Source organism: Rissa tridactyla, chromosome 4, assembly GCF_028500815.1.
Source record: "Rissa tridactyla isolate bRisTri1 chromosome 4, bRisTri1.patW.cur.20221130, whole genome shotgun sequence".
NCBI lineage: Eukaryota > Metazoa > Chordata > Aves > Charadriiformes > Laridae > Rissa > Rissa tridactyla.
This window is the reverse complement of record NC_071469.1, coordinates 8,966,928-8,992,373: the sequence shown is the minus strand read 5'-3', so window position 1 is coordinate 8,992,373 and position 25,446 is coordinate 8,966,928. Positions and strand designations below refer to the sequence as shown.

The following is a 25,446-nucleotide window of genomic DNA, read 5'->3' as shown; positions in this document are numbered from 1 at the left end:
ATTGTGAAGTAATCATGAAATTAAAAACGTAATGAGTTTCACAATAGAATTTATTTTATACTTTGGAAAGCATCTAACCAAACACTTTTGGGTATATCTTAATCAGTGCTGTAATAATGTTTAAAATATTTAGAAGGTAGACTTGAAAACATATTAACATCGTAAGTATCAGAAAACAGAAAAGTGCAGAAAATCAGAAACGTACGTACATTTTTTCAACTACAATGACTAAGGACTTCCACATTACGTTAAATCCAGTAATACTGAAGTGATTTTCAAAATTTTGTGATTTTTGTTTTCCATGTACCTCTATGCTATTAATACACATGTAAACATAACCTGTTCATAAAGCAACCGCTTAATATAGCCATCATTTTTGTCACTATGTAATCACATTTCAAGGGTTTCAGAGTAATGCTATAAAGGTTAAAATACACCCACAAGTTCAATCTCATTATTACATATGTTCCTTTCTGATATGCTATTTTATTTTCTCGTTTTCTTCTTTGGGGTGCATGCTGTTACTGTTATACCTCCATTTTTTCTGTTTTAAAGTAAACAAAAGTTACACTTAAAACAATGCCTTGTAAAGTTATTGTTCAACAGTAAAAGTCTGATTTTTTTACTTATGTAGTTCAATGGACTACTAAACAGTCCACTACTCTTGCAAATAAATTTTTCTGGAGTAAGATTATAGACCTACATCTCAGGCTAGTATTATAAAAGTAGAATGTATATAATGTGCAATATTTTGAGCACGGGATTAAATCTGGGATTAATCTATCTTTACACTTAAATTAACTTTAACATCAGCAGGAGTTCTGTAGTTAATTCTATGTGCACAGGCAGGGGGGTAGATTGAGGCGAGCTGAGAGAGAACCACTGTGACTTTTACCTTAAGGTCAGGTTTTGTTAAGAACATCTAATTTAGTTATTTAACCTGCAGTCCAGCTGGAGTGGATGAAACTGTCACTCCATGTAACTACAAGAGCAGCATAGGTTCCTTCACATTTTTAATACAGTGAAGGTTTTCAGTGTTTCTCTGGTCTGGTCTGCAATTGCCTTTTGTAGCTGGCACGTGAGCCAGGACTGAAGCAAGGCATAGCAAATGTGCTGCAGAGAAAGCGTTTCACAAAGCTTGCACCGGTGCCCAGCAAAGAGCTCCAGGTGGCAGACAGGTTTCCATGTGGTTACTCTTGAGAAATGTCCAAGAGTCATTTCCCCTCAAGACTGACAGGTACGGCCATAAGAATTATCTGCAATTCATGCTGAAGGAAGGATTACAGCGTGAATACCCCCCTTGCTATCTCTACGTATTTTGACTGTTTGTAATCAGAGGCATTATGAGTAAGAGAGATATAAATTGCACTAGGAATATAGGACCGATCAGGGGGAAAAGATCTGTTGTTCAGTTAAACAAAACCTCAAATGGAAAATGTTTTGGAGGGATTTTTCAGGGAGTGATTCATAGTCCAGCCTAATGGACTTCGGTTTGTAAATCCAAACAATGATCAATTAATTAGGCTTTAATTTGCAGCAGGGATCAGAATATATCCATACATCTTTTCAAGCATTAGTCCAAGCCAACTAATGCCTTATTCTACTGAAACCCCAGCAGAAGGAACTGGGAACATAAAATGCAAAACATTTATTTATGTTACAGATATGTGTGGGGGGAAAAAAAAAGACTAATAATATGACTCCTCCACAGACATTAGGAAAGAGATTACACATTTAAGAGTTTTTTAGATCCACAAACACATTAAGAAATTCACTCCCTCGCCAGTGAATGTTCACGCCACCTACCTTAAATTACAATCACTGAACTTATTATCTTTTTGTCAATTTTGGCAGTGATACAGTTTCGGGAGAGATCAGAAGGAGTAAAAACACAGAGCAGCTGATGTAAGAAGTTGAAAAACAGCTGAATGAAGTAGATATTAGTGAAGCAGGGGAAGGAACTGAGAGAAATAGCTTAATTACATTATTAGAGGTGTTTCACTTATTTATGTTATTTCAAATGATTTGATGTATTTGATATTTACACACTCTCACACAAAGTATATTACTGCTTAGTAATTAAGTTACCACTTTTAAAATTAATTTCTTAGTTTATCCAGCATCTCTAAGAATTTTTGAATTTATTCCACTTGGTATGTTTTGGGATTCTTTTTTGCTTAGCTCTGCTTCTTCCCATTCTGTTTACAGTCTTCTGAATAGTTGGCTTTCATTTTGAATATATTTAAGTGCTTTTTTAGTTCATATTAATGATTTCAACACATTTTGACGCACTATTGGTAACAGTTAAATTTGTTGTAGCTATACTTCAATTCCTCTCTTCATTGTTTGTTAACACAATTAAAAGTGTTTGACAGAGAAGAATATGATTTAATTTACGTTTACTGCTGCTGTCTTCCTAATAATCACACTGTTAAGGTCCCACTTACTTTTTAGTTACTTAACCTCATTTCAAGAAATGTCATGGTCCAAAGGGTGGTATTTCTAATAAAGGGAAGTTTTTTCAGTGTATCTTATATCCAGGTTGTGTCTAATATAACACTGTATCAAACAATTCTAAATCAAACATAAGTTGTTATTCTCACACTAGACTAAACGTTTTTGAAAAGTGAGACATATTAAAGCTGTAAAAAAACCCCAAGAGACCATTTAAATTTTAAAAAATAAATTTCAAAAATGCCAATTTTAAAAGCAGTCAAACTTACATTATACTATTCCGACAAGTTAAAAAGAGCAGCGTATTCCTTGACTGGGCACTCATCATATTCCCTCTTTGCTGTGAAAAGGATGGCAGTTTGTCAAAGCCTGGAATCAACACTACAAAATGTGGAAATATTTCTTTTCTTCACACCGAAGAGCAGCAGAATCTTGACTAAATAGCAGGAGATTGCACACAGTCCAGGCTGGGGAATGAGCTATCTTAAAAAATGCACTCATGGCAAAAACAGGGCTGCTTCCTTCTGCATCAGGCCCTTAATCTTTGCTTTGGTTGAGGCAAGTAGAATTGGGATCAGCTGATTAATTCCTGCTACATCAATTAACTTAATATCTCCCAGGCTTTCTAAAGAACAATTTGCTTTGTCCTCCCTCCTCTCGGTTTAGCCTGAGGTCTGTGGGGTTTATTTTGCTCAAAATCACTCTGTGGACCTGAGCAATCACTCTGTGGACCTGACCTAACTGTCAATTATTGACAGGTTTATTTCTGTCAAGTGAAACTGAAGAGAGTTCTGATAAAAGCCAATGTTTCCTGACTCCCTCATGGTATTCAGGACATGGAAGCAGGCTGAGAAAAGGACATCTTGAGTTTTACCATGAGGCAGGTAAGCTGTAGTTGTCTCAGCATTCTGTTTGCCACAGACACAGGCTAGAAGTTTAACTCCTCCAAGGGAATTAGAACTCTGAAGTCTTTCAAGACTAGTGCCATTACTCTGTGGCCTCTGTCACCTCTACTCCTGTACGTCAGAAGACTGACGAGTGGTTTCACACCTGAGCTGAGACCTAGGGAACATCCATCCTAACTAGTGTAATGGGTTTAGGTATTTATGAGAGCTCAATAGACTATACTGGAACTAACATGCTGTCTGCAGCGATGAAAATTGATGCTTACTGCTTAAATTGATCCACAGACATATTGGTTATTATGTGCAGATCAATTACAATTCTAAATGGTAAATATGTAGCACATAGAGCTGATGTATGATGTGCTACACCCTCCTTTCATATATCAGTACAGATATAACTGATCCTTTATTATGGACTTTTTCCTAAATTACATCCAAATGCCAGAAACCAAGTGTGCCGGCTGTACAAGCACTACAATGTAACTGAATTCTTACAGAATTAGTCCCAAGAAGTGAACAAAATAGAACTTATTTTCTAAAATGTACATTGGAATTTTAAAATTTAGTAAACATCACTGCACTGTTTCATCCTTCAGAGTAAATGGACCGTTAGATTCACTCTTGATGTCACTGCTGAATCAGCCAAAAAAATCTGAATCACATCTAGGTCATGGACTCAAACTGCTCACCAAACAGGCTGCATAATGGAAGTCCATTTGCACCTGAGTCATTAAGGACATGGAGAAACACTTCCTGTGCATATCCAGTGTACATAAAAACTATCAAAGTTATACAATTAATCAGATACTTTGGAGTTGATCATATTGTAGAGCACAGATTAAAGAAACAGTAGAACGCGGTTAACTTTACTCATTTCAGCCCTAATGATATTAACTAGAATAACAGTTAGGAAAGATTATGTTTTTTAAATTGGTTTATATGTTAAGAATTAGGAAAGAAACAGTTCGATCAAAAAGTTTTAAAAAATAAACATAATTGAAGACAAGCTTTTTAAAAATCATGATACACCTTCATATTAAAATGCTTATTTAAGCTTTCCCCTGCCGGTTACTATTGTCAAAATATACAGCAGTAGTTAATAAGACAAGACTAGACTTAACTATTGACTTTCATAATAAAACATGAAGATAAAAATGAGGGTTGGTGTAATTTATAAGAGAGAAAATGATGTACTAAAAGCGAGACACTAAATCAATTTTAAACACCAAACACAATTTATGTCTGACTTTAAAACTCATCCTCAAAACATTAATCTAGACAAAGGCCAGAAACTGAATGAGGCATAATTTGTGAAACTGATACCTTTCATCACAACCTCTAGCTGAAAAGGTCATTAGATATATTATATCTAAGTGAGCAGCTTATCCCTGCTTCATTACTGATAATTAAGGCAAGTAATATTTTCTTGACAGTAATGTGTCCAGTAAGAGATATCGTCTAGTTTGCATAAACCAGACATTAATTACCAGAGTAGTATCAGAGATAAAAAAAATTAAGTACCTGTGTAACATCATTTCATTATTTTTTCTTCATTTCCTTAAAGAATTAGCAGGCTCAGAAACATAATGAGCATATTAAGGAATCCATTTTCAAGCATTTATTAAAATCCTTTATACACATTACACAAATATATTTTTGTACGTACATAAACAGAAATGAAGGCATCTCGAAACACACACATTATTTAGATATTTTGTCATCTTGCTTTACTAGAGCAACATTCAATGGTGAAGCACAGTCATCAAATAATAAGTTCCTATTTGGACTTCATTTCAAATGTTAAGGCTTTCACATAGACGAAATCACAAATGACTCCAAGACCTCTGATCTGCAACTTCAACTAATGTAAAGGCTGTTTCACCTTATTTGCATAAATGGTAGTTTTGTTGTTATAGAGAACAGCATATGTACCAAGTATCCGTGTGAGGATGACAAATTTGTCACTTGGCTCATAATCTGTTTAACAGTTTTCATTTCTCAGTAGAAAGGTCTCTCAATGTTTTTAAAAGCTATATTGCACAGTGTTTGGAAAATAGAAGGAAGAAAGATTAATTACCTGTAATGGTTTATTCATCAAGGTGTGTTATCTATCATACTTCACTCTATGATAACCTAGACAAATGTTATCTAGAGAGATTTTACCCTTAGTCATGACACCACATATAAATGCTGTTGTCACTGCATGATATGCAGAAGCCATAAAAGTGATACCCTATCCTTTTAATTTCTCTCCGCTCCAGAAACCCTGAAAATGTGAATGCATATTTGACAATAAAACCCAAGAAACAGCTACAGTGTAAGAAGCTTCTTTTTTCTCCTTTGAATTCCTGTTCCCATGAACATTTGCATTATGGGGTCTTCAAGCAGCATTTCTCACAAAGCATCATTAATTTAGAGGAGGGTCCAAGAGTCCCTTGTTGGACAGGAATTGGCTTCATTGTTACCATAAAGCTGGCTCCCTACCATACAGAAAGAAGCTGTGGTGGTCTCAAAGGAAGATCCCCTGGACCTTCTAGGGAAAAAATACCCAGTGATCGAAGCTAAGGCAGAAAGAAGATGGATGGGAATGAAGGGGAGGAAGACTGTCCAAGGTCTCTGAGGCAATGAAAAAAGCTGCCACCATATCTTCTACTGAAGTAGTGTGGCCAGTTCTAGGGAAGTGATTGTCCCCCTGTACTTGGCACTGGTGAGGCCGCACCTTGAGTACTGTGTCCAGTTTTGGGCCCCTCACTACAAGAAAGACACTGAGGTGCTGGATTGTGTCCAAAGAAAGGCAATGAAGCTGATGAGGGGTCTGAAGCACAAGTCTTATAAGGAGCGGCTGAGGGAGCTGGGGTTGTTCCGCCTGGAGAAAAGAAGGCTGAGGAAGACCTTATCACTCTCTGCAACTACCTGAAAGGGGGTTGTAGAGAGGTGGGGGATGGTCTTTTCTCCCAAGAAATGGCCTCAAGTTGCTCTAGGGGAGGTTTAGATAGGATATTAGGAGAAATTTCTTCACCAAAAGGGTTGTCCAGCATTGGAACAGGCGTCATAGGGAAGTGGTTGAGTCACCATCTCTGGAGGTATTTAAAAGATGGCTAGACGTGGTGCTGAGGGATGGGTAGATGTAGTGGTTTTGGCAATGCTAGATCAACGATTGGACTTGATGATCTTAAAGGTCTTTTCCAATCTAAATGATTCTATGTCTTTAAAAGAAAGCAGGTTGACCTAGAAGATATTTACAGAAAGAGCCATTATGTCTGTGTCAGTTATGCAGTATATAAGAAGTACAGAAAGGATATGCACATCCTCTTCTATGAACGCGTACACAGTATTTGGAGAAGGCAGGGCTCACACATGCATTTCTGAATTCTGCTACAGACAAACATCCCACGGATACTCTCAACTGCCAGCCCATATAGCTTGTATGCACATAATCAAAAACAGTCAGAGGAACACCTTTTCTGATGCTATTTGTGCACATTATTCTGAAACAGTATATGCAAAAAGTAAGCTGACAATGTGTTATCATCGTGATCATTTGTATAGACCTGAAATACTGGAAAGTTAATTGAAAGATCTGTTTTGTGATAACCACCTAATGCTAAATCAGCATGAAAGCTAAATTAAGGCAAAGGGTGTAAGTATCTGGAAAAGGCAACGATGAAATCTTTCAGTAGTATTTGACACTATACAAATTCATTAGATTTGATCTAGTCTATTGTTGAAATTTGCAATTTCATTTCATCATGGGCATCAGAAGTCAAAATCATTACTTGGGTTAAAGAAAATGTAAGGAAAGTGACCATCCCTGTATATGCCGCTCCCCTTACTATGGAAGTGAGCGGAAGACCAACTCCAGTTGCAATTAATGTTTCTTCCTCCTTTCCAAGGAGACCAAACAATAGTAGTGAGCTGATAATTTGTTTAATGTGATCATTTTATCTCATTCTAGCAGTCACTGTAACTTGTTCCTTCTTATTTTCCATCTGTTTTTTTTTTTATTTGGTATACAGTTACCATGATATGTTATTTTTCTAAGAGTATTAGTAATAGATATAATGGAATATTTTTTCAAATAAGAAATGTAATTTCAGAAACCTTGGGAACCACAGTGTACATCAAAGGTGTAAACTTATGCTGACAACTCCTCCTAATAAGTCTGTGCTTTTCACAGCTCGCCTCAGTTTAAGAGGCAGAAATTAGCATTCAGTGCTCAAAATGCTACCACTACATCTTCAGCTTCTTCACATCTGAATTCAGAAATGGCAAAATTCAAATATAATTTATTAGCAAACTGGGAAAAAAGCTCACAAATCCAGCCACTGTTGTCAGTTATAAACCTAAACCTGCAATTGCATAATTACTTCGGCGTTAAATTTGACTGGAAAATAGATTGAACTATTCTGGATGACTGTACAAAGAATGACAAGAAACAGAATACTTTTAAAAACAAAATCTGATTCCAAGTAAGACACATTATTTTACCCTCTCTCGTACACTTAAAACATTAAGCTTAAGATGTGCTTTGAACATTGGGGAAAGATCCACAGACTCCTTGAGGATGTTTATAGTGGGTTTCTTCTAACAATATGAGCATGAACGTGTACTCCTCATGTTTCCACACTTTCCCCTGTGACAGATATGGAGTAGTAAAGGGACCAATACAAACCAGACAGCTTTTCAGCAGTTTCAGGGCATGTACTTGAAAACTGCATTTTTAGTTGAGGTTTTGACAAATGGAAAAATCATGTTTAAAATTCTGACATCAAAACCTGCAATTTCATGCTTCATCTATACAAGATCCCTTTAGATGTAAATACACAGGAAAGTAAACACCATTTAAAAATTTTCCCTTTAAGTTCAATACTAGGCATTTTCCTCATATTAATTATTTAGAGAAAAAATCTAGGCAAAATTTCCAACAAGTCATTAAAAATGAAGGGCTTTGGACCTACATTCTGCTTTAATAGTTTTCATTACATACTTGCAGTTTTGGCATCTACATTACCTTATTATATATTTCTTACGTATAGAATATTGTAACAAAAGTTAGCAATATTACATTAAAACACGGAAGCAGCTAAACTTCTGCTTAATTTACAACAGTGACCAATACAAACCTGGAATACATCCTGACAAGAAGCCCCTCTGACTTCTGAAACTAATTTCCTTTGTGCAGCATTCAAAAATGAATTTGTGTCAAACAAGAAAAGCCAAACTATTCCTATGTAATATAGCCAAACTATTCCTAAGTAATATAAAGTTTATTATATTCCTGCATGTTGAACAGTGCCTGAAACAGTGCTCCAGAAAAAGCAAAGTTATTTTTAACTACACTAGCAAGTACAGCCTATAAGAATGCTTCAAATAAATAAAGTTTGGTGATCTGATGGATGAAGATGCACACAACATGATAAAGCAAGACTTTGTGAATATCACGAGCATTTTCCTGTATAAATTTTTCACACAACTACTTTAAACTCTTCAATTTTTTGCATTTCAATACAAGGTTCTATCTAACACCATTTTTACTCATGCCCATATGATCAGAATCTGATTTTCAGGAAGTCAGTAATCTCTCATTTATAGAAGAAAATTCAAAGAGAAAAAAAATCAAGACAAAATTTAACCAAATCTCTGATACTTGTGAGATCAATATGAAGAATCCAACCTCATATATCGATCTGATCATGTTAGGTAGCAAATTTGCTTTATCTTAGAAAACTACTCAAAAAATTGGATTATTTATGTGATAATTTATTCCTGGCCTATTCTTTGAATAGAAATTTCTACTTTTGTTGTTTACTTCCTAACCGCTGACAAAAAAGTAGGGAAGGAATCAGCACAGAATTCAATCTGGGATTTTTTGTTCACTCAATGTGTAATTGAAAAATGGCAATTGTTATAAATGCAAGCTCAAAACTCAATGAGTTTAGTATGAGAATTAGTGCCGAAATTTCTTATTTTGTGAAAAATGTTAAAAAAGACCACTTGTTTAATGTAAAATCACGGCTACTGCATAAGCTTAGTCAACGACTTTTCTACATCATTCTGTAAGGCTGTGTAATATCTTTAATGCTCATGTGGAACAGCTGCACTGACACAATGGGCTACAGACGTTTTTACTGTCCTAATAATCCACATATTAAAGAGTCCCTAAATACTCATTGATGCGACAGACCATAACAACTCCCATGGAGCTGTTACAGTTTATCAGGTCAGTGATCTGCATACTGAGGATTCCCCAAGTACTCATTGACAGGTAGCATCTCATATACACTTGTACTAAAATAATAATTGCTTCAAAGGAACTGTTAAATCCCAGTTGCAAGAACAAATTAATTTAAAACCACTGAGACAGCACTTGTTTTTTTTCTAAAGATCTGACAAATGTAGAAAAATTTACCAGACAAACCAAGACATCTGAGCAGAACAACTGTTCTCAAATTTTATGGCTGTATGGCATTATGGTTAAAAATACTACCCACCTTGTCCTCAGTGAATTACAATCACTACCTTTCTGCTAGGCAAGGGTGACCCAAAACCTGTCCTTGACACTGTTAGAAAAGAATGAATTAAAAACCTGGTTTATAGTTCATCATATTAATTGAAGCCTTGAATTGGTTGTTCCCTATGTCCTCACTTTCTTCCTCTCTGGTGTTTTCTTCTGTCATCACCTCTTAACTATCAATCATTGAACCTAGTATTTTTTTCCTTTCTTGTTTCTTCCATACCCCAACAAGTCTCTAGCCTTGTCGTCTCAGACCCTTTTCATTTCTTACTCTATCATTTCCTCTTGCTACATGTATGCTCTACGGATTAGACAAAAAACTCATACAGAGTATAGAAACTTTTGCACCCAAAAGAACTTGTCGTGATTTATCTGCTCCCACCCACTGCATCATGCAATGATACAACTGATCGACACTCTAGACAACTCTGTGGCTTCATCTGAGTTTCAGACAAAGCCGAACATGGAAGCATCCGCACAGACTACCAAAGAGAGTGAATGACTACATGGAAACTGCCTACAGTCAAAACATAGCGCCTGTAAATGAAGAAATCTAGAAGAAAAGGCAGATTTCACAATGTTAAATTAGAATAACTTAGAGTCTATGCCCAAGATGAACTTCAGCCTGATAATGCTATCCTCTGCCATTTGGTATAGGCAACGGTATACATATCACCAGAATTCTTCAGGGCTAAGTCTGATATTCTGATTAGTCCTTACATGGTTTGCTCCACAGGGCTCTGAAATCATACACTGCAAGTATTATTTATAGTCCAATCAAGAAGCAAATCAACTACATTGCTTGTTTATGTCACTTGCTTTTTATGACTCATTTATGTTATGGCTACCAGGACACACAGATCGAAGCTGACATTGGTTGTTGTGTGTTTGTGAAAACATTCTTCATGAAAACTGTACTTCTAAATCAGATGTGACCTCAATCAAATTTACATTAACAGTCAGGGTATTTGCAGTATTCTTGCACGGAACTCAGCAGCTGAAAGCTAATAGTCAAACCAAGGAACCAAAACAAGAAGTGGAAGAAGTATCAAAACCCCCTCAACAGATCCATGACTTTCATAATACTGGCTATGATAATGGATACAAGGAGATTTAATGAAAGAGATAATATGATAGCTCATAATAGTGTAACACTAGCCCTTAGACACTGCAAACTCAGATTGTGACAGTTCATTTCTCAAAAGTTAAATAACATCATAAAAATTAAGAAGAAAGCAATACTTTTTGCCTTTGAACACTCCTAAGAGGTAACTCTTCTCCTCAGTCCATATATTTTATGCTTCCCTTGTCAAGATCTGAATTATTTCTCTTATGTCTTTTTCTTTATCATCTTGATAAATCCAGGCATATTCTAAACATTATGCAAAGATTATTTTCCTAGCTCAGTGCTTTGGTCAGGAACATCAACCTCACTCTGCCCTTCTATTATCCCATGTTTTACTACTGAAGCAAACACAAAACACATCTCTTCATTTTCAAGGTCCTTGCAATTTAACGTCAGTGTATAGATCACCTCTTAAACAGCAGCATACTTACTCTGTGAAATCTATTTCTTGCTTTCTCTTCTTAGGTTTGAGATGCTCTGTGTAGGAAAATTCACAAAACTATCTCATTATACTCTTTCAACCATTCCTAAAAAATTGGCTCTTCTATGGAAACTCTTCTCTCACAAAACTTGCATGCTAACTAATTGAAGACAGGCTATGTTGACGAAATCCTAACACAGCAAGTTACTGACTCTTGCCTCTGCTTAAGAAGATAAGGACTGGTATTGTTAGCCGGAACAGCTCTCCCAGCTGCATCCTAATAGAGTTGTAAAACACTATTCTTGCTGCAGTCAGAGGATTAGAGATAGGTCAGAGGGTGTGTGTGTATGTGTATGTGTAGCTCTCTCCACAGTACAATTAATTTTCTTTGCACAGTCTCACCTGCAGTGGCAAACCCAGTCAAAAGCCATGAGTTGCAGAACTCTTCTCCAGCTTTCTCTCCTGTCATTGCCTTTCTTTTCCTTCTTCCCTTCTCTTTACAAAAAGAATAGGAGAAAATGCAAGGTTTTTCCTCTTCGGTACATCTCAGTTGCACAAGAAGTTTTTGATTGCTGCAGGGCTTGGCAAAGATGAAAGCAGCAACCATATAGAGAAAAAAGATGGAAGGTTCCTGAGGGGCTGCTGGAGAAGGAAGTAGTCTTAGAAAACAGTATTTTACAAGAGAGGGGGGGAGAGAGAGGAACCAGGACAGCTAGGCCAGGAGCAGGCTTCTGTCCAGGTAAGATGTAGGATCATGAAGGCTCCTTTAGCCTTAATCATTAGTCCAGAACCACAGGGACTGAGATCTAGCTTTTGATGACAGACTTAGGAGAACAAATGAACCTGTTCACTCAACGAAGCAACACAACACCCTTCCAGCTGCTGAGAAGGAACTTCCTTGCAAGGGAGAAAGAAGTGTACTTTAACAGTGAGATCTACTCATCATCTGTGCTGCTGTGTGGAGCCTGGCATGGTTAGGATACCACAAACCTTGGGCTTTTACTCTTGTGCACAGAGAAACCCTTACAGTAAGAACCCTTGATTCTTAGGTGCTTCATGACTCCGACAGTGGGTTTGTCTTCTTTTGAAGCAGATTTATCCTAAGCATTACAGGACGTGGAGACTGTGTAACAGCAGAAAGACAAAAAGAACTGAATAAGCAATGGTGATGTGTCCATAACTCATCTGTCTTATATAATCTGCAACAAGAGTAGGCCTTTCTCCCAAAAAGTGCCAAGGCAGCAGAAGACTGAAGGTGAAAACTCCAAAAAAGGGAAACCATTCATAGATTTCTGCTGAGAGAGGAAAGGCAGTGTGAGGAAACACCTGAATCAGTAGCCCTGTATCAATAAAAGTGGTTGGATTGATATGTTTTTCTGTTCTTTGTGATTGAAGCCAGTCTTTGAATATTTATGAGGAACAGGCTTCAGTCTGTGCAAAAAGCTTTTTTCTGTCTTTGTCTTCATGGGCTCTGGGAAGAAGCAAAGACATCTAAGGATAAGCCTAGAATTTTTAATGTTATGTAGAACTTTCATCAATTGTGGAGCTGAATGAAACAATTCATCAAACAGTAGTTTTCCAACCAGAGATTGCATTTCTTTTGGCAATTCAACACTATTAAGTCACAAGGACTCTATGTTGCTAAGGAGTTCAGAAAATAGTCAGTAGCAGTGCCCACAGCATTTGAAGCAGCTTGATTTGAAGTTCTGGATGTCAGTTGAACTTCCATCCCAGAGGACAGAGAATCCTCCTTTGAATCTCTAGGACACAAGACCGACTATCTGCCTTTCTTTTGTTAATGAGTTCATATTCATAGCAAGCCAAGAGAGTCTGGTTGCTAATCAAGTGTAGCAGTAAAGAAGTTAAGGCACTAATCCAGCTGCTAAAGGCATTCCAGTATCTGGGGTCTTTGCTTGAAGAGCGAGATTACTTGGATTTTCCTATCATGATTCTTAAAACAAAGATGAGGAAGGTGGGCAGAGGAAAAGGAATACAGAATGAGCAGGAACATCCGCCAAAAAACAGTGACCACAGCTCAAAGCATTATATAAAGAATATACATCACAACTGCTGTCATTGTGGCCTGATTTATCACTTTACATCTAGTTCTATTTACTTTGTTTTTACAGATATTGCAATTGTCTATAAAGTACAGCCAACATTAAAATTTATGGTATGGACGTTGCTAATTAAATGTTTTTCAATAGCTCTCTTGAAGTATGGTAGTGTTGCGAAATCAGCAGAAAAAGCTGGAAAGTAGTTCAACACCTGTAAGATATTGGTTTTTTAAATTAATGGCTTCCCAAAATTAGTTTTGAAACACAAACATGGCAACATATCACAATACCACAATGTATTCACAGACTGCTCTGATGGAAAAATCACTATTCAATTTCAAGAGGGGATGCTATAATTTTTTTGGTGTTTTTCTGTTATTCTATTAGATGCAACACCTTTTTTTTTTTTGCATGCTCTCTTCTGCTATCTCTTATACTTTTTTCCAAGACTTCTGTACAAGTCAGTGATTATGAGGAACACTCCTGTAATTAGTATTGTTTGCTCTGCCACAGATCACACCTGACGAAACCCAAAATTCATTCAAAGTCCCATATGTTCTCTCAGCCTTAACTTTATTTCGAACTGACCACACAGTCTTATCATATAGGCATTTAGGATATACTATTAGTATTTTGAGGCAAAGAACCTGAACAATGATCAAGTCTTTCGTAAACTACTATGTAAACACTTGCTGAATTCAATAAATCCCTTGCCCCCAAAAAAGATGTTTCTGTCTCTAGATATATTCATGTCCTTTCTTTCATACTGTAAAAAAATAGTATGTTTGACACATTGTGACCATTTACTGTTATGCCTATTTGGGCACTTGCTCTTATGGAAAAACTTAAAAGGAGTTATCATCAGCTGAATTCCTGGGGTCAACTTCAGCCAAGCCAAACTATCTTTGTTTTTAAGTGTAATTGTAATCCAGTCCCCTAAGATTCATCCTACTCTCCCAAAGGGCAAACAACGCCTCTGCTACTATTTTACTTTCAGACTATCTGATTTTTTCTAAGTAATGGGTATGAGTTTTATAGACCTATCTACCAGATGCTCATGCAGCTTTCTATTAATTCCATTTGCACAAAGACATACAGGGTCTGCTCGGTTTCACAGATCAGAACTCTCTGCAGTACAGTTTTGTGTAAACAGCTCTCACTGCTTGCAAAAAAAACCCCCCAAAATTAGTTTTTTGTACATTTTAACATAAGGGCTTTAGTGAAAGGAAAGTTTGACTTGACACTTTCTTAACGTCTGTCATATCTCAGGAATTGCAGTTATGTATGGTCCATGAAGTATTTTCAAAGAATTGATAATATGTGAAGTTCTATCAACACAACAGAGAGAATTACATATTCTCTTTTATAAAAATTACTATTTTTTTGAAGTAGAAGTTTAAAAATCTATTCTATTTTCAGTCTCTGAAAGCAATAATTTAATTTCAAGTGGATTTTAAAATTATGCTTCTGTAATACAAAGGCATTGTAATGATCTCTTCTTCCTTCTACAATAACAAAGCTGTTATGAATCACCGCAGTGTGTGTAGATATGGAAATTGATGGGGAAGCCTTCCCTGAATTACAGACTAGATTTGCATCAACTTTATCTGCTGTTTATGATGTTTTAATACCTTGAAGAATTCTTACGAGTAGCTTCAGTGCTGTCACAACTGCTGTAGTTACTTAGGATGCATGAATACCCATAGGACCTGTCAATCCCAAATCCATTAAAGTACTATCAGAGCCTGATTATGATAAATAAGTTTACTATTCAACTTTCCACTTTGTAAGAGTATATATATTTAAGTATATATGGAAAAATGTTCAGGTAATATTTAATGTGAACTTGGGAAACTTTCATATGTTGGTCTTACATTAAACACTCATCCTAATCGAAGCGACCACCTCCACATAGGAATCTGTGATTCCTGCTGTTTGTTGCATCTGGATGCTTTAGAAGGCTACCATAATAATTATTTATTTTATAAGTGTATTTGTTTAGGTTGTAACTTTCCAGTGTAACTTGCATTCAATTTTTCAAAACAGGAAATATTTCTTTTTCATATATGAAAACATTCATTGTATCCCAACAGTCTTGTCTGATATTGATTTAAAATGTTTCAAAGACAGATACTGCACTTTTAAAGCCTAAATTGCCACACACAAGTGGCATTCAAGAGGGCAGACAAGTTTTATGATCCATCTTGGGCACTACTGATTCCAGCGGAAAGACCTAGTGAGATATGACACCATTTATACGTGCCATATTGTGTGCTATATTCGAATGTGCAAACACTTAAAGCCTATGTCAGCAATGGTTGAAATGCTTAAATTATAAAAACTGTATCAATATGCATCACTCAAACAACAGAAAGAAATACATGGAAGTCCTTTATTTACTAAAAGAACTTCTTTTTGCCTGTAAATACTTTACATGGGGCCATCTAATGATCTTATTTAGATCAACATAGAGAAGTTGCTTGGAAGAAATTACAAATAACTGCATTTTCATCTTAAAATGTAATATCCGATGACTACTATAATTGCACATAAGTAGATTTAGAGATCCTAAGGTCAGACTAGTTGGTGATGAGGGCATAACTGGATGTGAGAATACAAATGAAAAATTTAAGTGTACAATTGAACTTGACCAGATTATTAAAAAAAAAGTCAGATCTTTTTTTATAGCTTGCTGCTTTTTTAAAAAAAGGTAATATATTAATTTTTCTCATTTTCGACAGCTTCACCTTTTCTTTGCAATGCACATCTTTCGTGCATATCTAATACGATACATGAAATAACCTTACTACATAATTATCTTTAACAAACTATGTAAAACTGCAAGATATACCTAAGTGATAGGAAGTAATAACTGCCAGGAAATCATGCTTTCAACGCTACCAAATTCATTTATTCAATAATTTCAAACTCAGATCTTTGGTAGATACACCAGGCTAAGTCATCATCACATATCAGGACACTATGGCCTATTTGCTAACACAACTGGTGCAGATAACAAAGTATCTTGAACACTTTAATACACAGATTTAAAAAAAATATTAACATCTTCATTTTAAGGCTAACTGTTAAGAATTAGGAAGTGGTCAACAAACTTAGTCCCAAAAGTGTAGTTGGTCAAGTTACCATGTATTATCAGTCTTAGGTTTTCATTGAAGTCATAAGTCACAGACCATTCTTGGGTAGTTAATATGGCTGAACACACCAGAAGTCAAAATCACAGCACTATAAAACTGCATGTTATAAAACCAGCAATCTGTCTTTTCAGTCACTGCCACTCAGTACTCCCAGAAAGGAGCTGTCACGGACGCTTCTAGGTAGACAAGGAACTGTCGCATAGAAACTACCTAAGAAATCAAAATTAGAGTATTGAAACCAAAAAAGAAAATCTAAGCACTGAGGAGTGACTAAAGGGCTCAGACTAACACAGAGGAATTGATCAAGACAAGCAGATACGCACTTATAAGTCATGATAAGCAAAATAATCTTTTTTTATAGACAATGTTTTCAAGAATCAGCAGTTCACCAATGTTTCAAGGTTTAGATTTAAATAAATCATAAAAATATCCCAGACTGCTATGCTCTTTGTTTTAAAATTGTTTTTAAACCTGTAGTTGCTTCTAATGTCAGATTTGTAAATTTTTGTATAAAAGTTGAAAATGTCTAAGTAACTGGAATTGTGATACTTCATTTTAGGACTCTATTGATAACCTAGCATCAAACTGTTTTTAAGCAAGATTAAAGAAAAACTCTCTAACCAGCATCAATCATATTACTTTAGTATGAATAGCAGGATGTGAACTTTTCATTTTTCAAGCTGTTGATGAATTTGCAGACCCCAACAATCACAATCACTCTCCCATAACTTCTTTGTTGCTGCAGTGGTAACAGGATGGAACTCCTCCACCACCTCCAAACTCCTTTAATATTGTTTTACAAACCATAAAACCAGCACAGCTATTTAATATGTCATAGCAGAGGCCTGCAAAAGATCTCCTTTTTTTATGACAACTGTTTCCTCTGATGTGGAGAAGAACTATTATATATGAGGAAGGTCATTATGCCAAGTCACAGCATAAAGCTTTGATGGCGCACAGGAAAGAATACACAAGAAAATCTGAAATCCAGACTAAAAATTTAAGAAGTCATTCTTTAAGAAGTCGTGTTTACTACCAAGTCAAGAACAAAAGTTCTGGAATCACATACAGACCAAATAGTTACTCCAAAGACCAAGAACATGTCGAGGCAATATGATGCAAACAGCTGTGATTAAGTGGGTGCTCTGCTTGGGCTACCAGGTCTAACATGGCAGTATTGTGTTTTGTACCCTTGAGAGCTAGTTTAGACATGGCAACACCTACACAGGAAACTTGTGCCATAGACATACACTCAAAGAAAAAACGTTGAGAACAAAATGAATTATAATAAATAAATTAATAAATATGGAAAGCAGGACATAAATTATGGGTAGATTTAGTACACTGCTACTGTAACAAGTGAACTGAGCATGGCTGTGTGGCTGAGTTATTCTTCCCTGCCTTCAGAGCAGCTGGTTACGAAGGTTAATGATTTATATATTCAAAAGAGTCCTGATTCTTCTGAAATTGTTGGCTGGAAATGCTAAGAAAGCATGATAGCCATATTACTTAGCTTCCTTCCCAGTACTAAACTAAAATAGATACATGTACTACATTCAGCTGTCAAGCATTTCGAAAAGATTATTAATTCAGCTTGAACTTAATCTGATGAATGAAAGTGCTTGAAAAAATGTATTTCAGTTTTAAGATGGGAGAGAAGTATGACTTGATGTGTCAGAAAGAAAATTAGGCTGATAGTCATGCCCTTATGAGTGCACCACTGAAACTCCCCTTCTCAGCCACAGGAATGGACTGCCCTTAATTGAAAGGACAATTTGACTGTGGATCTTTATGCTTCTGTTGAAACACACAAATACAGACAAACAGGCTGTTACACAAACCAGGGAGAAATCAAAACATATTCCAGAATGCAATTCTTCAGTATTTTCTATCTGGATTATCACAGAATCATAGAATATCTCGAGTTGAAAGGGACTGATATATCAAAACAGTGTATGTTTTAACTCAATATATTGGAACCATAGCAGGAAATTACAAAGCAATTATCTCCCTAGAAATACAATTTTATTACCCTAACTATTCAGAAATTTTGTATTTGAACAAATTAATTATATCCGATGTTAATCATACACATCACTAATGAAAAGTAGCACTCCCGCTGACATAGGCTATTACTTGAACTATTATGATAAAAGTGACTTCATACAAAAAGGGCAATACTTAGCAAAAAGCAATCCTAGAAAGCTTTTTACTCTGAAGATTATTCAAGTAATCTTGCCCATAAATAAAGGGTCTGTTTTGTCAGATCATATTTTCACAGACCACTTTTCAAACCAGTAAGTGTACACAATATGAATAAAATTACAATTTGGAAAAGAATTAAAAGATTTCTTAGACGACAGAAGCAGATTTTGCTTTGTCATTCCTTCATAGGTTCTGTATTATCCAAATGCTCCAAGCAGGTGAAAGCCTTGGTAAAGGTAAACACGGTAACAGGCATCTTGTCTGATGTTTGACTAGCGCTACTGGTCTATTAATAGCATAACATTCTAACAAACAATACATGACATTTTAAATACCTCTTGAATTTTTTATCCTGTATACATCCGATATCGCACTGGTTTATCACAGCAAAAGAGTTTAACAGTTTTAATGAATTAAAAATCAGAAAACGCTTCACAAAAACAAAATGCTTTGGTTAGGAGAAAGCGGTAGCCATGCATCTGAAAACAAGGAAGTCTAAGAAAAAAAATAATCTCTGCCTATATATGCTTTGCTAAAAGTCTCTTGACACAAATAAAAGGATCCTCCCCAACATATGGAGGAGTTGCTATGCCCTTCCGGGGATGGTCTGTAGCTATGTTCACCTCAGGCACGCCAAGGAGAGGTGAATTGTCAAATGCAATTTCAATCATTGGGTGGTTTGGTTGAGGCAGATTAGTTGTACGCAATCATGATAGATAGTTTATCCCAGCCCCAAACCGCCGCTTGGGAAATCTTGCACGCAAACGAACAGAAACTCAGTCATTATTAGTGTCAAGAAGGTACACGGAGGCAAAATTTGGTTGGCAGCCAGGCAAGATGAATCAAGGCGAAAAAGTGACCAATTGCATGTTCAAAATGGAAATTGATAGGCATGCTGTACTTTGGAAAGATTCTAAACACCAGAAAAAGTCATACATTATTAATTATTCAGAGATAAATATTTAAAAAGTCCTTCTCTATGGAGAAATAAATTTTTTTAAGTCAATGTAAATTACATGTATAGTGTCCTAATTTTAAGCTTCTTTATCCCAGAAGCTTCACTCTGACAGTTCAGAGCAGTTCTTATTATATAACTTCAGATATTCCTGTTCAGTAAAACCATTGCAAATTAAACATTATCCACCAAATAAACACTTTTAAAACAAATAAAAGGTATATTAGTTTTGCTGAATTATTTGTAAGCAACGCAACCACTGGCAGCCGTCAGAGTGGAGTATAGTGGTGATATTTATCACCTTTACTGTTTCAAAGGTACCTAAATATTTAATGAACAAAACAGTAAAATCCACCTGTGTGAGCAATCACAATCCTTGGTTCTCTAATAAATAGCAAAAAATTGCTAAAAGAGAATGTCCTCAAGTTTCATTGCCTGAAGTGATATGCTCTGACAAATCTAACAGCTCTTTCTGTGTCATTCCTAATGCACTTGTCACTCAGTATTATCCATCCTCATTAATGACAATGGGAAAGTTTATCTTGGGAACACGTTTTAAATCATCCACTCTTTACAATGGGACCATGAAATCTCTTACAAAACATGAGGCGGGAACTACTCTGACAACAAAACCCCTTCCTGGCAGCTTTACTCTTAATTCCTGTTCAAGGAATAATGTGTTTATCATACAACCATACGGAACAATATATTAGATGAAACTTGAAACAAGAATAGCTGGTTTGATTTTTCAAGATAGGAAGTAATTTTACAATATTTTTATTATGCTGAGAACAGTAAATCTTTCAGGAATGTAATCTTGTATGGAACCATACTTCCTCTTTGAGGAAAAAAAAAGCTTAAAAAACACTCATAAAATAGTTTGAATATTCATTAATTTAACACTTCATATAAACAGTGATAATTCTCTCAATAAACATGATCTCTGGGTATTGCTGGCTTTGTACAAATTCTGCTTTATTTATAAATATTTTTACCCGATGTCTAGACTCTACGTATAAGAATGCTCTAGTTATGCCTAATTTTTGTGGGTAAATATTCTGTTTTGATTATCAGTTATGAAAACTGATATACCCTATGTCAATGCTATGCATTTGCAACAGATGGAATGCAACTACACACTTTACCTCAGATGCTCTAATGTAAAAACTGCCACACCGATTGCTTCTCTTTTCATAATCTCATTTGTAACAACACCAACAACCTTCCATAAAAGCAGTTAACGTAACTTATTTCTAACACATCTTCTTTACTGTACCTTCAAAAAATGTTAATCTTTTGGATCAATTCATAAAGTAACAATATAATTTCAAAACACAAACCCAAGAAACAAAAAATACCCCAAACCAAACAGATGCTGCCAGAAAATATTGCAGATACACCTATTTGTGTGAGCACAAACAACTCCTAAGCTGAATGTGCAGAATAATATTGTCCTGAAAGATGCAAACACACACCATGGTAAGGATGAGCAAGACAGGAGGGGCAAAAGTAGAAGAGACCACGGGATGCATATAATTTTTAGTTCAGACTACACAAGGAAAAAGTGATTCTTATATAAGGATATAAGTAATCCACTGATCAAATCCCTTCAGCATAACCCTTCTACCTCAGAGCCTTACTCTACAAACACAGCAAAAATTTTCCTTTGTAGGTTTAGGGGCGTTTCAGTAACCTGAATCTAATTCCCATGGCTTTTTCAAAGCCAGAATGCCCTTTTCAGATCAGGAAGAAACTAACACAGATGCAAGTCCACCTCAAAACCGTGTCTTTTCCATATTGTAAGTATGGTCCTGAAAGTTCCTCAAGTAGCCCATGTTTTCTTAGGACAGATAGAACAAGAACAAGCCAGTTCTTCCTTCACTGTTTCCACAGGTATTCAAAAACCAAAACATAACAAAACAGATTTTTTCAGACTATTGCTCAAGATTTTAGCAGGCAGTAGTGATTTGTCTTCTTATTCTGCAAAAACTCACTTTATTAAAAGAAAAATTAGAAAGTACGTGGCTTTTTATTTAACTGATGAGAAATTAAATACCTCATTGGCAATTTCTTATCAAAATGTAAAGAAAACCTAAAAAGAACAAAAGCAGGACACTAATAAAATAAAGCAAATGTACGTTAATGCCTAGATATTTAAAAGTAGCTACTTTAATGCTACACATAAAAAAATAAAAATTAACCTAATACATTTAAAGATTATAATAGTTTACAAAATGCCTCTTTACTTAAGCAAAATGTGAATTCTGTTCAACTATACAGCTCTTCAAGTCATCAAGAATCTCTGTTTAGTTACTTACTGGAATATCTGCACACATTCAATATTTATACTGTCTTTCTCTCTATCCATTTTTAAACAGAATTAAAGGAGTAGCTAAAACTCTGCCAATAAAATGACAGGAAGGCTATTTTTAGTCTAGATGATGTAGACCAAGCACAAACAGCCCATGGCTATGCTACTATTGCGGATCAGATCTAAGCACAAATATTAGATTTCCTTTTTATTAAGTACTTATTTTAACAGCAACAAGAATTACAAATGAAGTACTGGTTCATATCTCTTAATAAACACTCATACTAGAAGGAGAACCGCTTTTCACTACACAATAACAGCAAAAGCTCATAGAACTCCTGTCACACTACTCTCTGGTTGCAAAAGGTTTGTGAAAGGGCATTTGAGGCAGCATAGGAAATTTGTAATCCGCCCAGAATTACAAAGCCTTATACCAAAAGGTGAGAAGTACTGATTAAGAAGTATATTGTGTTGCCCCAGGGGTTTTAGATTGCTTACCTGAGACATAACTGACTTAAGAGACTACAGTGTTTATTGATTAAGCAACACATTACTAAATCCCTAATAAATCAATGAGAGAAGAGATGCAACCAATGGGTAAGACCACATAATAAAGTGCTGAAAATGAAATGCTTCTCAGTGAGTAAAATATGGCAGCTCAAGTGGCTGAGGGATGTGTTTATTCTATACATCACATATAATGTATATCACGATGGATACAAGCTGTGTATGAGCAGACTTTCCTTGGTTGCTCCTGGCAGTGTAGCTTCACCATTCCCTACTTGGCTCCTATTCTCTATCCGCTGGTGGGCACTACCAATTCAGGACACCTATGTCTTAAGACAAACAAAATAACAGACCAAGGTCTTCCTTAGTTTACTTTTTTCCATTCTAATATGATACATGAAATTTAAAATAAAAAGGGGTGAATATTGTATGAAATCATCGTATTCTGCTATGCTTTCTGCTAATACACAGGTAACCGTACAAACTTCAGGCTGCAGGTACAAGCCCTTAAAATTAAGAACTACCAGTGAGTCTCAATACACAAGCAAAACTTTTTCTCTTGTTCATCTGACTGTGTGTTGGCTCATAAATAGAAGAAAGTAAAGGTGCATGTCCAAAACCAATACTGGAACACTGTAATCCTTGTCTGAGAACAGTGGAATGCGGCCGCTGTTGTTAAAGCTCTTCTGCCCCTCGCAGACCCTGAGCCTATCTGCCAACTGCACAGTTCCTAACTCCTCCAGCTGGAGAGTCCGGAGCCAACTCAATGACAAGGCAGGTCACTGTACAGCTATTACCCAAACATGTCAAATGTTTTGCTTACAAATACACCATTAAGGTTCAAGTCAACCCCCCAACAGATATTCTGGATATATCATAGAGACTTCAGAAGTCCCCTCAAGACTCATCTACCATGGCCAAGTCATCCACGTTCCTATGCAAGTCACACAAAGCCCAGCTTTTTCAGAACAAGTGAACATACAGCTCCTTAGCAAAGATTACTAGAGATATTAAGACTTTAAATATTAAGCAATCAGGTTATTTTAAGAACAGCAAGCACTGTTTTGGATGAAAGGTGAAATTGATTTGTCTTATGCAGCAGTACTCACATCCTCCCACTTAAAAGTGATAAACTGTTCTTTATTTTTTTCTGCTTTTACTTTTAAACATGACTCAAGCAGACATACTGCCCAAAAGTTAGTGGTTTAATAGGATAAAAAGGTAAGTCCATTTGGTAACTGTTTTGTAAACACATGAATTTTATGAACATCAGAGTGAAAAAGCCTTCAGTAATTTTTGCTTTTACCCTGCATTTGAAGCAGGGTAAAAGAAGATGAAGAGTCCACAGAGAGTATTTTCATAAGATAAAAAGCATAGGTCCCTCAAACCTTAAATACCGTAAATGAGGCATTTAAAGTGAATTATTTTCAGCGAGCAGTATCAGCTGTTTTCTGAAAGTGAAGCAGTATAAGTTGGCAGACAAATTAATTTTATTTATTTATGTATTTATGGATGTCAATACAAAGCTTTAGTTATTGTACACTACACAATTACTGCTCACTTTCTTCAGAGGGAAGGAATGAAGAAAGAGGGAGCTGAACTGTACTCGGTAATGCCATTCAGATTTAAACTATTATTCTGAAGGGGGTTAATATTCTGTTAATGTTAAGATGGACAGAAATATCCCTTTAAATACAATAAATAATAATTTTCTTCTTGGATCCAGTCTCACTTGGTATTGCAAAAGCTGTTGGGCTTTAACACGCAACGACAAATTTTAAATTGCATTACGCATGACAACAGAATCCTCTGAAAACCGTATGTAATACAACCAAGAAAAAGCACATTTAAAAAAAATAAATCAAAAACATGCAACTAAAACAACTATGAGAAAGACAACAATAAAGATGGCATGACCAAAATCTAAGTTTATTTATGCCTTAGGCACTGGAGTCCTCAGCCATTTTGCTTATGACAATCTACTTTTTGCACACTCCTCTTGGCCAGGAATATGAAAATAAAATGTACTCTGGAATTCATTCACAAATAACACCCCATATTTTGGCCAAAGCAGAAAGTAGTGTTTGCACAACGGTTAAAGAACATTTTTTTCTTCACCTACAGTACTTTGCAGTCTATGTATATTTTTTCTCCTGTCTCTTTTTGGTACTTTTCTTCAGTCTTTCAGACTACGAATAATAAGACTAGTTTGCCCTCAATAAAAATAAAATAAAAAAAGTTCCTGTATATTAACAGTTCAGTAAAGGGTAACACTCTTTGTGAATCAGTAAAATAAACAGATCAGCAAAATTGTATGGAACAGTTCTTGTAGAGATGAAAAATTTAAAGAAACCATACATTTGTGGTTTCCTTAGAGATTAATGTTCATCCAAAATCACTAGTATTTTCCTAAAACTGCCAATGTTAACCCTTAATCTTGAATTTGCAAGACTACAATAAAACATTTTTGAATTTGTTTGATTTAACTAGCATGTTACTAGTCATAGCAAACATTTGGTAACATCGCTCTGTTTTCCTACAAAACAACATTTTAACCCTTTTGATGGGGCTATCTTTCAGTTTCCTACTTTACAGAGTACTTTGAATCACTTTCTACCCAAAGATCAATAACCAAAAGCATAAGAAAAGGTACTGCAAGAAGATTCAGATGGATGCCCATCTTCCGTGTGGAGACGCAAAGTCATCTTATTCTCAGCTTTTCAGTGACAGCCCTGAACTCCTATGTCAATGCACTTCAACAAGGTCCACGTATGATACAGGCCTGTGCTTGAGGAAATGTGGCTTCCTGTAAGCTTTCATTTTCATTTTCCTGCAT

At 35.8% G+C, this 25,446-nt stretch overlaps 1 protein-coding gene across 4 annotated transcripts in view; it reads right to left on the bottom strand.

Moving 5' to 3' along the window:
- The window catches only part of ELP4 (elongator acetyltransferase complex subunit 4), a 157,696-nt gene that overhangs the window by 54,278 nt on the left and 77,972 nt on the right, over positions 1-25,446 (bottom strand). Inside the window, exon 11 of one of the 4 annotated variants that reach the window (XM_054200206.1) lies at positions 353-25,440. The exons of the other annotated variants lie outside the window; for them this stretch is intronic. Within the exon in view, the coding sequence (XP_054056181.1) occupies positions 25,366-25,440 (75 nt within the window). The 3' untranslated portion in view covers positions 353-25,365. Of the gene's footprint in view, positions 1-352; positions 25,441-25,446 lie in introns of those variants that run through there. 4 annotated transcript variants of the gene reach the window in all.